The 12,759-nt window shown below is 37.2% G+C and overlaps 1 protein-coding gene across 2 annotated transcripts in view; it reads right to left on the bottom strand.

The window, feature by feature from the left end:
* Positions 1-12,759, bottom strand: part of VMP1 (vacuole membrane protein 1) — a 125,684-nt gene that overhangs the window by 1,790 nt on the left and 111,135 nt on the right. For both annotated transcript variants that reach the window (XM_008695468.2, XM_040640915.1), the window contains one exon: positions 283-385. In XM_008695468.2, the coding sequence (XP_008693690.1) occupies positions 283-385 (103 nt within the window). The remainder of the gene's footprint in view (positions 1-282; positions 386-12,759) is intronic.

Here is a 12,759-nt window from a genome sequence, read left to right as displayed (position 1 = left end):
AAAAAATCATTTAAGATCAATCAACAACTCCTTCTACATAACAGATCCATTATTTTCCATTAACCCTACCTTTGTTTTCTGGGAGAAGATAGATATAAAATAGAAGTTACATTTCTGATTCAGACAAAGACAGTTTCCCAGTAGAGAGTAAGGACAGCCTCAACCTCACTTAAGACTGACAAACAAACCTATTTGCCTCAAAATGCCAGTGAGTGCGGTGAATGTAATTTCAGCCCGAAACTGTGGGGGTGGGGAAGAGAAGAAAACGGAGGCAAGTCTCACCTGTGGTGTGCCCATTTCACTTTTGTGGTGAAGCTTCTGCCGCTGGGCCTCCAGGTATTCCTGGAATGGCTTCTGCAGAGATGGACCTACGCCGGGGACAGCGCTGGAAGCAGGGCACAATAACCCAAGGAAAAAGATACATTTGGGAAGAAAAGCAGGAAAAATGTTAAAGAAAAATCCACTTACCACCTGGATTCAAAAAGCAGGGATTAGATAGAAAGAGAAAAAAAATACAACAATCAGCAGAGCTGGCAAATCCTCTGAACTTTTTTTAGTGGGTAAAATTCATCCTTTAACAACCCCTTATAGAAGAAAAATATCTCTTCCACCAACATGTTTGGGAGAAAGTAGGAGCTGAGCCCCTTCTAGCAGAAGAGTTCATCCTCAGAGTGAGGCCAGCTAAGCTAATGCTGCACACTGGTGTGGCACAAAGAATAAAATGAATGACTTCTGAGAAGTCCCACATTTATCACCACCAGTTCCTGTAAGAACTGGTTTGAACCGATTAATAAGGAAATGACTTATGCTTGTGTCATCCCCAGTTGAAAAAGAAACTGCCCGCCCTCTCTCTGACTTGTCCCATCTTCTCAGAGGGGGGCGGTCCTTTCTCAATCTAAGTCCTTATTAGGACAATCTGTGCGTCATCCTTATCCAAAAAGAATGCATTAGCAAATTTGGAAGGCACCTCCCACTAGTCAGAAGTCAGTGATTAACAAAGGAACAAAGAAGGAACTATGAACCTTGAATCACTTCGTGGTTTATGGTAGATGGTTTGCACAGAAACTACAGTACATTACTAAACAACTTGTTCTGAAATGACTGGGAGAGTGATCTTTGATAAGTTTATGTACTCGGAGCTCCCTCTCACCCAGAGCACCGGGAGGCAGTCCTGTTAAACCGGTTTGGCAACCAGCTACCAGGATCCCGTTTTAGAAATGCTTGCAGGCGTTTTTTAAAATGGTAACTTGAGGCAACTCAGAAAATAAAACATCTCTATTTTCTGTACCTTTTATTTTCTCATCTGCCATAATAGGGCTAAAAGGTAGATGAGCCCTCTCCTGCGGCCAGCAAAAGGTATGTCAATATGTATTTACAACAGCACCTAATGGTCTCCCTTATGAGTACTAACTTCACCTCCTCTTTTCTAGAACAATCCAGTTACTGCTCTCTGTAATAAAAAGCAGAGGAGCAGAGGAAGAGAATTTTTTTTGCTACTATATTTACCAGAAGCGAACACATACATAACTCCTGGCTGACACTTTTTGATCCTCTTAACTATCAACCACCAAATACTTAATGGACTCCTTATTTTGTGTCTGACATCGTAATTGGCACTAAGGGAAAACAAAACAAAAAAAGACAACTGCAAGATAGTTCATGCCCACAAGGAACTTAAAATCTTGATGGAGATTCAAAACACACAGGCACACACACATGCACATACACACAGATGGGTTTGTGAACACAAGAATTTACAAATCAATATTAAAATTCTTTTGGTACAGAAGATATATTCCAAAGGAACTGGAGAAAGAAAGGAGAGATCAGCGTGGGGTGAAGCTGTACAAAAAGCTCCTTTAATAAATACTGCAGGATATGGCAAAGAGGCGGACTAGACATATGTAATAGAGGCAATGGCTGCACTGATCAGACCATAAGACCCAAGTGACAGACATGAAAGATGGAGGAGGGCAAAGCCTCTTAACCTACAGCCTCAGTCTCTCTCACTGACTTTTAAGTGGCTTGACATTAACTACCCATTCTGGGGTAAACCAGAAGAGCTGTGTCTGAGCTATGCTGCTGTTTATCAGGAATGATTCTGACTACAATGGGGCAAGAACAGGACAAACTTTCTCTTTATTTTTTTAGTTTTATTTATTTAAGTAATCTCTACACCCAATATGGGGCTCAAACTCAAGACCCCAAGATCAAGAGTCACACGCTTCTCTGACTGAGCCAGCCAGGCATCCCCAAACTTCCTCTTTAAAAGAGAAATTTTCCTTGGGTAAATTTCCTTTTCCTTACATAATGCATAAGGGGATGCGAACAGCTCATCCATTTACACTTGAAACAAACCACGTGAATATAAAAAAATAATTCCAGTAAAATACATGCGCAAAAAAATGGGCTTTGAAGAGGGCAGATTTATAAGGACTTTGCTTCAGATATCGATTTATATTCACACTTAATGAACAATACTCTATGTCATTGTTTTAAACTCCCAAGGATAGCCATAGTCAAGCTATTGTTGTTAAGGTTAGGAAAACCCTTTTATTTATAAAGGCTGAAATGACTATATGCTAATCTGAACAGCTGGTTGTACAAGAAATGACTTGAAAATTCTCTTTTTGATGTCCTCTAAGAGTTAGATTCCAATATACGTGCCCTGTTCTTTCTACAGACTTCTAACCTCAGACTGGAGTTGAGCAGAAATATAGCTTACAGTTTCCCTCAAATCATTCTTGGGATCCATTCTTGGGCCCCATTCTTGAAAGAGAAAATGAAGAACTAAGACCCACATGTTAGAAAGGTTCTACTTTTTTGTTGCTGTGGTTGAGGGGAATGAGGAAGGGACTGGCAACAATCATTCTAGACTCCCTTCAAAATAATCTGAAAAGTTAAACGACTGCCATTGTTAAGTCCATCAAGTGCTGCACTCTATACAGAATATATGTCATTATACATTTACACTTAGTGATGTGCAATTTTCAATTATCTTGGGCTAATGCTGAGATTAATTTTCAAGGCGCTAGAGTGTTACAGCTTTTTACATGTTTTTGGTGGGGTGGGAGATGTCTCTATGGAGTTTCTCATAAGAGACGAGGAAAACAGTTGAAAATAGAGAAGCTGAAAGTTTTCATTGCAGTTTATTAACCAAAATTATCATGAACAAATGCCACATGATCTGAATAAATCTGAAAAAATGAACATATAGGTATTAAGTATTACATAACTAATTATTTGCCAGATCCTCTTCATCTTTGTATATTCACCAAAATTTTAGTTTTATTTTCATTGCTCTATCTCTATAAACAATGGTTTAGGCCACAGTTGCCTCAGCTTATACAAAGCACACTTTAACATCAAGAGTTTCCTTAATTAACCTTAAAGCTATATTAGTAATGGACTACATAAAAATTGCAATTATATCTGTCACTCTTTACGTGCATTTAAGGCAAACAATAATAACCGCCTATGACCTCATCCCTCAAGTTATTTTCAAGCAACCGACAGAAGAGTCCATTCTGACATTTAAGATTAATTTAAGGTACCTATATGGGGGTGGGAAGAATAACTTGCATTCCAGTTCAGTGGTTTTTTACAGTTGGCTTAGGAAATAGCTTCAGTGCCATTCTCTGAAAGCCATTAAATTCAGAGTACCCTGTGCATCTGGCTAAGGACTCATCTCAACCTGTAGCTGAATGGGTCCTTCATCTGCCATTAGGTGCTGATTAAGTTAAAAGTATTACAGTTTTGTGATACAGAAGAAAATAAGGTTGGAGGAGAACAAACACACACAAAACTACTTTTCAGTTAACTGTTGGCCTTAAATATGTTTAAATTAGCCTTGTCAACAACTACTTTCTCTAAGCAAGAAAGCCTTAAGAAAAACTCAAAAAAACAGAAAAAACAAAAAAACAAAATTGATCTCATCTGCTTTTCCTTGCTGCAGAACTTCAACATGGTGGGTAGAAAAAGCTTGTGGATCGTAATTATCTTGATATTTATTTTCTTGGCATACACAAATAAGTTTCAGATAATAGAACTCATTAAAAAACAAATTTCAACAAATTATTCTAATGGCAATTTTTAAAATTTTTGTTATTGATTTTAAGAATGGAAGAAAAAAAAAAACACCTCAGAAAATGCAAACAAATGAGGGGGGGGAAAAATACCTATATAAGTCCAAACCCACCTGAAGCCTGAAAGTGGTTTCATGGGAACAGTATTTTGTCAGGCTTACATATCTTAGTAGGTGTTAAAACAGAAACAAGACAAACTTCTTTGTAAAATTCTGTCAAGGGCCATAACCAATATGCAAACAAAACCTATTATTTTTCTGTAGCTTTCAATACATATGTGACTTTGCTTCTGAAACCCATTTATCTGGATAAGAAATCTGTATTTTAAACTCTCCCCATATTGACTCATTATAAATAAAGGTCTCCATTATTCTTTGTACGCACAAAAGCCAGAAAATCTTCCAGAGGAAGCATCACAACTGGCAGAGGTTGCATGGAGAGTGGGTGGTGTGATTATTTTTCATAATGCTTAAATTTTCATTTTGTTGGTGTTCCTGGGCTCACATCCCTTCCAAAAATTTATCGGTCATTATTACTCCTGTTTTCAAGGGACTCTTTTCAAACTGTGTAACTCTCAAACAAGTTGGTTCAACAGATACAAAAAACACACCTTTTGATTTACTTTCAATCTCCTCTCCATTATAGAGATAGTCATCAAACTAAGACTTATTATTAGAAAACCTGAAATTTTCCTGTTCATGATTCTGTTTGGATTTTTCCAGCCCAGTGTATTTGTTGTTGTTGTTACTATGTGCCACCATAAAACCTGGGCACAGTGTTCAATAACAGAAATAACATAAACTTAAAAAAAATTTGACGTGTCTTGTTGTTTAGCCCTACTTACACAGAGCTGCCTTATATAAAGCTTAAACAGTTAAAATGCCTAAGGGAACTAAATGGGTATGAATAAAGTAAATGTTTTATTTAATATAGGCTCTGCTCCTTTCTTAAGCACTTTTTTGAGGGTCTTAGCATTAATGTGATCATGTAAGTTACACTGGTTTTCCTGAAAACATACTGTCTGACATCAGTTCTTAGTAAGGCTACAGGGTAATAAGCTTTTATCTTTCTTAGAAAAAATTATAGGCACAAGGGCTTTTTTTTTTTTTAACCTTTGTCTCACTGGTTGTACTGTACTTTGAGGCTGATTTATTTAACATCCCTCTGATGATTAATTATAGTATCCAACATTCTCAGGGGGTGATTAGTCAAACCTCTGAAAGCTTATAAATGGGACAGAAATGTTTTTGAATAAAATTCAGGTCAAGGGTAGTATTAAAGAAAGGAAAATATAAGGTTTAATCAATTCTAGTGTTGTTATAATTCAGAAGCATGATAGAGATTTTTTGAAGTAAACTAATGATGCCCAGTACTTTTTTTTAAAAAAAGATTCTATTTATTTATTTGAGAGAGACAGTAAGCGTAAGCATGAGTGGGGAGAGGGTGACAGAGGGAGAAGCAGGCTCCCCACTAAGCAGAGAGCCCAGGACCCTGGGATCATGACCTGAGCCTAAGGCAGATGCTTAATAGACTGAGCCACCCAGGCGCCCCATGCCCAGTACTTTTTGATAGCATAAAAAGTGGCTTTTAAGACCACAGGAGCTTACATTTCTGATATATGTATATATTACTTACGCAAATGGTAAAATGCACAAATATAAGTTAAAAAGGATAAAATAAAGATAAAATTTAAAAATTCTTAATTTTAAATGTCTTACTAAGTATGATGGCTTTTGTGCTATCATTAGTGAATACTTCAAGGCATATTACATACTTGTCCTTGGTTAAAAGTAATAATTTCTAAATTTGTTGGCTGACTTCTATAGACATGTACTAGGAACAGGTGAAATGTCAATGCTGCAACTTTTTTACTGTCTCTTGTGACTGCACTATTACTACTATCTTCCTTCTACTGTTTCTTTATAGGAAACTTTTAAAGCCACTTGTGTGTTTTGTTAGGGTTAGTTTAGTTAAAACTAGGAACTATAAATCTGATTAATAATTAATAACACAATATATTGCAAAAGACCCACTGTGAACTGCTTTTGTATTGTGGAACTCCCACTGTTCCCCTAGCCTACTTTTGTAAACTCCATGAGATATGATTTTCTGTAATTTGGCCTGAGGGAGTGCCAAGCAGACTGATGGTAGTAAACTATATTCTCCTTATATGTATAGTCATATAAATTGTGTATGTATGTGCTACCATAATGTTATATACCTAAAATACACAAAAAAAGAAAATAACAAAGATGAAAATAAATATAAATAGAAGTTCTTTAAAAAAAAAAAAAGAAAGTTCTATTAATTTTAGTCCCATTCTGATGGTGGAGACCACTGGTGTAGACCATGAGGCTAAACTTCAAGGGGTATAAATATTATACCTTATTCCCAAAAGGTAGAGTTAGCAGACCAATTCAATGCAGGACTGTTAGGTAAGATATCAGAGAGAAAAAAAGCTGTTTCTACAAAGATGCAGACTGGATCTCTCTTTTTTGCTCAGACTTCTAATGGTCATTTATAAAGAAGGACTTTTAGAATCTAGAGAGCCAAACCTCAAGAGACTGAAACCCTGTGCTCCCACTTAGAACATAATTATATTTCAAATGAATATCAGAGGCTTCAGAATTTTCTTGATTGAGTGAAGATCACTGCATGTAAATCAATAAATCAGATTTATCCTCTGACTTCAGAGAATTCTTCTATCAATTGAGATTTGGCCCAGGAGGATAGGAGTAGAGAGTCCTATTATTAAAAGGAAAATGGTCTCTTGTAGACTCAAGCCAACAGATTCTTCTGCTGAAGAGACTGAATTTTACAGTGAAGGTACTAGTAGGATATATATATATTCAGGGATAAAATAAAAGCCCCTCCCACCCCACTCCCCCTTTACATGCTGATATTGTCTTCTGTACATAGGAGGCAATGACAACATGGCGGAAGTTCAGTAAGAAAACGGGACTAGCAATTCCCTTTCTTAATTTTTTGTTGTTTTTAACTTTTTTTTTTTTTTTAAGTAAACTCTACTCCCAACATGGGGCTTGAACTTATGACTCCAAGATTAAGAGTAGCACGCTCTACTGACTAAGCCAACCAGGCGCCCCAGCAATTCCCTTTCTTGATAACAGTCTTATAAATAATTTTGTTTCCAGAAATGTGCACATTTTAGTCAAACACTACAGAGTTAAGTCTTCCGCCCCCACCCCACGCAGTGATCTAAACAGGCTTAACGGTTAGTATTTTAATGAGTTGTCATTTCCTGTCTGATAAAGATTCTCACAGTATTTAACCACCAGTTTCCCTGGGGCCCAACCAATACTAGAGCTCTATTCATAGTGACTCAGAATGGATCTCAGACTCCAGGCCTGATTCAACAATGATAGATTGCCCTCCAAATGAAAATGTCTTTCCTCATAAGGTAGACTGCTCTGGAGAGGGGAGAAAGGGGGAATGTAGTTTATCATGCAATCTTTCTGAAGAAGCCAAAGGCCATCACATCATGCTGACTTTCATTAATATTTATAGCCTTCCAATCCTCAGCGATTAGAAAGAAAAAAAGAAAGAAACAAATTGATACCTAATTAACCCAGGAATATGACAAGTAAATGAACCGGCACTAACTGCAAATCAACTTATATTTAACCTAGTAAAAATGGGATCCCATAATTCTGTATGACTGGAATGAAAGGATTATTAATTTTCCCACATAATTGAATGGAGAATCTGAATCTTTGAGGCTAATATTACAAGAAAAAATTGTTAACTGATGTATTCTACTTGCTTTTGGATCTGAAATGTGGTAGCCCACCCAAACCAAATTCCTTTATATCTTAGGATCTTGGAAGAGCACCCCAACATAAAGTCAAAATGAAAGTTATGCACTACACTAAAATATCTAGGGCTTTCTCAAATATGAAAGTTTGGGTTGATAATCTCTGGCACTAAAATTCGTTGTGATTCAACCTCAGGATTTGGAATTAAAACATCTTGAATTTCACTCACATCTGTGTCCCTTTCAAATGATTAAAACCTCTTTTGTACTCAAGTTAGTCCATTGTGTGCTCAGTGGTATTATAAACACATGACACCATCGGTTTCTTAGCGGCTGGGTAGAAGGAAGACCACTGCTTTATCCAGAAACATCAGGTGTATTGTTGCTACTGGCTCACATCATACTTCCATCACAGGCATCTTTCAAAAAGAGAATTGGCACTTGCCCTTGATTTTGAACATGTAGAACTGTTTTCTATCACAGTCAGAATGGAGGTAAAATCTCTTATAATAATTAGTAGCTACTCTTTGAATTATGTGATCATTAAAGGGACATTTTTGAAAACAAAACCTCAAATCAAAACATAGATTTGAGCGGTAGGAGCTAAGCAGGCATTTATGTTAATGAATGAAGCCAGAGCTAAAAGAGTGGTCTATAAGCACCAAGTAAAAGTGATTGGCTGCCAAATCAAAACCCTGTAAAAAATAACGGATTTCAGTTCTAGAAAATGGCAAACTGGTGGCAGCTTTGTACAGTGACAAATCTGTGGCTGGCTTGAAGACCCACTGAGTTTTGTTTGTTTGTTTTTTTAAGATTTTATTTACTTATTTGAGAGAGAGAAAGAGAGAGAGAGAGAGAGGGAATGAGCAGGGAGGAGCCGGAGAAGCAGGCTCCCTGAGAGCAGGAAGCCTGACACGGGGGACTCGATCCCAGGACCCTGAGATCATGACCTGAGCTGAAGGCAGACACTTAACTGACTGAGCCACCCAGACGCCCCGACCCACTGAGTTCTAAGGATGAAATCAGCAACAGGGAACCATAGACCCAAGGTCAAGAATAAAGAAGAGTTTGTAGAATTGAAGGTAAAATGGCATAAAAACTTACTGACCTTTAGTCGTTCAAAGTGGCATGATGGTGAGTGGATAAAAAAATGACAGTACTGATTGGAATTCAATCTTATCTCAGAACAATATACCTATTCCAATATTAGGCAGAAAATCACTAAATGCAGTATATAACTAAGAAAAAAGTCACCATCTCTGTCCTTAATGAACTTAATCTAGAAGGGAGATGAGAGAAAAAAAAATGCATTTAAACCTACAGTACAAAGGCTAGTAGGTTTCTCCCTCAAAGTAACACCTGCAGTAACTAGTTACAGCTGTACAAGGTGAATACACTTGTGAACAAGGAGTGAACACAAAGAATTTCTGCTGACTCCTTATCAAATTCACGCAGTAGGCATTTGAAACTAGCCCTCTTGCCCAAATCTACAATTTCAAGTAGATTACCTCACTGCTTTCTATAGCACTCCCTCAATTCCTCTTTTCTACTTCAAAAGATCTTGGAATCTTTACTTCAGTTTGAAGGAAGAAGTGGTTAAGAAAATAATCAATCCATGAAGACTTCTGATCTTATCTCTTGGATCCTATCTCCATCTCTTGCATTTCTATGAATTTAACTTGTGTGTTTCAGTTTCCCCATCTACACAGTGACAGCACCTTACAGGTTTTGTTACGCATATTCAATAAAAATGTATGTAAAGCATCTGGCACAGCAGGTTCTTACTAAATGCTAATTTCCAACCCACATCCTTCCCTTTTTTCATTTCTTTTTTCCATCTCTAGTCCTTTACTAGAGTCTTTCCCTCAGCCTAAAAATATACAGGTCTCTTCTAATAATGAATGAATTCATCTAATCGACAAATATTTACAAAACACTTAAAATGTGTCAGGCATGACCCTGACCTGCCTTTTCCTTTAACCAACAATTCTATGTAATACAATATAATTCAGTTTTAGTTTTCATCATTATACAGAAATGGTCTAATTACGGTCAATAGTAACTTCCTAATACAATGACAATTTCTCATACAGTCTAACTTCAGAGTTCCTGCTTTATCCTTTAGCTATGTTGCCTCCCAATATCTTTAACAAAAATATAGAAAGAGAAGATAACAAATTACAGGAAAAGGCCATGAAAAGGAAGGAGTTTTCCACCTAAATTGCAGTGTAAGTTACAGTGTACACAACTGAGTCTCAGCAGCTGGGGTGCTAAAACTTAATGTATCCCTTTTTCAGTTAATACAAATATTTGTATTCTACACTTCCATAACTTCTTCTGATTATTTTATAGTGATTAAAGTCAAAGAGAATCAACTACATTAACCATTTTATATTTTAAAATATTTTAAAATGAAAGAATAGATTTTCTTTCTGTAGAAGAAAAAGTCCAGGCCAACATAGCTCATTCCAACCACTTGTTATAGAGTAAGGAACAAGAAACATTGTTAAGATTCAAGACCTTAATTACTCACTGGTTAAAATGATCTCTCTAGCCACAGGCAAGTCCGACTCTGAGGTCAAACACCAAGTTAACTCAGAAATAGGAGACAGCAAAGAGCATGGAACATTCTGTATCTGGTAAAAAGTCCCTGCTCCAGCCAACCCTCTCCCCCAAGTTCAATGATTGAGTTATGGAAACTTTCCTGCGAGGTAAAACTGGGGACTTTGTCTTCCAATAAGACCCTGGCAACCTGACAATGAGCCAATGTTCTGCATATGGTTTGTTACGAGTCATATGCTTAATGTTATTTTCTGGGAATTCTCATCCTCTATTTGGTGAGAATACTGGAACATGTCATTTTAATCACGATTTTAATGTTAGACTTGGTCATGCTCTTCAAGAAATATGTCCAGGTCTCTCTCATTGGAGAAAGTCTAAAATTAATAAAAATTGATTTTAAATCTTATTTAAAAAAAAAAAAAAGACTGAAACAAATGTAATGTCTTTGAAGTTCTGAAGTTCTCTCTTTCTTTGGTTCGTTCCCTTGACTTATTTCAACCTAAGATCTCAAATAGTGAAAAACTCTGTTTTATGCCTAATCTTTTTTGCAGAACCTTTTCTCTGTCCCCTTGCCAAACATACCATAAACCAAAAGGCTTTTTCTCAAGGCTATTATCTGTATTCTAACATCTCAGAATATAAAACTGATTCATTACATCTGTTCAGATTTCCATATATAACTAGACAAACACTTCGATTTAGGAAAAGATAACAGAGATAACTTTCCCTAAACCTAATTACACTAGCAAACTTTCCAGAACTGTCCAAGAAATAAATCTACTAATTACTATTTCTAGTTGAGGGAAGGGAACTATTTACTCATAAAATTACAGTAAATTTTGAAGGTATGGCTTATATTCTCTCTGGGGCCTTAGGATTGTCACAGAATGACATACTGTTACTAAAAATACCAAAGATCAAGGGTATACTTAGGGTATCATATTTAGCTGGGCCACTCCCTACTTACATTAAGACTAGAAGCCCTTTGGAAAGGAGTATTTCCTTCAGTCATCAGTACAGCAGTCATACTTCGGTAAAATTAATAGTAAACCACACCACCAGAGATGTAATAGTCAACACTAACTCACTGTTGGGGGTGGGGTGATGGTGGTAAGCACCTTGGGCTGGCAGGCCACAGGCATACCCATGGTGAGAATTTGCCCAAATTTGGTCCTACACAAAATTATCTTATCAAAATTATCAACACTGAGGGTTATCTTGCTTATGTCCAATCTCTCTTTTATTCGCTTTTCCCTCTTGTGTTGTTCCCTTCATCATACTCTTAATCTCTTTACTATGTGCTCACCTATCCTGCACTAAGAAATGCCCACGAATGGGGCGCCTGGGTGCCTTAGTCGGTTAAGCGTCTGCCTTCGGCTCAGGTCATGATCCCAGGGAACTGGGATCGAGTCTCGTGTCGGGCTCCCTGCTCAGTGGGGACTCTGCTTCTCCCTCTCTCTCTGCCCCTCTCCCCTGCTGCTCATGCTCTCTCTTGCACGCAAGTCCTCTCTCTCTCAAATAAACAAAATCTTTAAAAAAAAAAAAGCCCATGAAGGAATGATCAAAAGGGTAAAAACATGGAAATATTCCAAATGTTCATCAATGAGAAGTGGATAATTACCCAATGGAATAATATATAGCAGCCAAAATGATAATATTCAGCAACACACAATAATATTAGCAATATAATAAATGAAACGTCTGAAATGACTACATATAGTATGATACCCCCCCCTTTTTTAAATAAAGTATTTATTTGTCAGAGAGAGAGAACACGCAAGTAGCGGGGAGTGGCAGGCAGAGGGAGAAGCAGGTTCTTTGCTGAGCAAAGAGCCCGACGCGGGACTCAATCCCAGGACCCTGGGATCATGACCTGTGCCGAAGGCAGGCACTTGGAACCGACTGAGCCACTCAGGAGCCCCGTATGATACCCTTTTAATGAAAAAAACAAAACACAAACCAACAACAAAAAACTAAAGTAGAAATTACATAAATGAGTTATTTATAACCACTCAGAGCCCTTTTCCTTATCAACAAGAGGGAAAAATATCCACCATATAGGGTTACAATTAGAAGTAAATAGTAACAATAATTGTATGTAAAGTGCTCCCTATGTTCAAAAAAATATTATCCTTGAGGCTCCTGGTTAGCTCAGTCAGAAGAGTTTGTGATTCTTGGTCTTGGGGTCATGAGTTCAAGCCCCACGCTGGGTGCACAGATTACTTAAATAAATTAATTAATTAAAAAAATAGTATCCTCAAGAATTATTTGTACAATCTTTGATGAAAAACTTCTTCCTGGTTCAAGGCCAGGATTTAGGCTTTCCCTCAATCCTCCCTG

The sequence above is a fragment of the Ursus maritimus genome, unplaced genomic scaffold (assembly GCF_017311325.1).
Source record: "Ursus maritimus isolate PB19 unplaced genomic scaffold, ASM1731132v1 scaffold_24, whole genome shotgun sequence".
NCBI lineage: Eukaryota > Metazoa > Chordata > Mammalia > Carnivora > Ursidae > Ursus > Ursus maritimus.
This window is presented reverse-complemented; position numbering and strand designations above follow the sequence as displayed.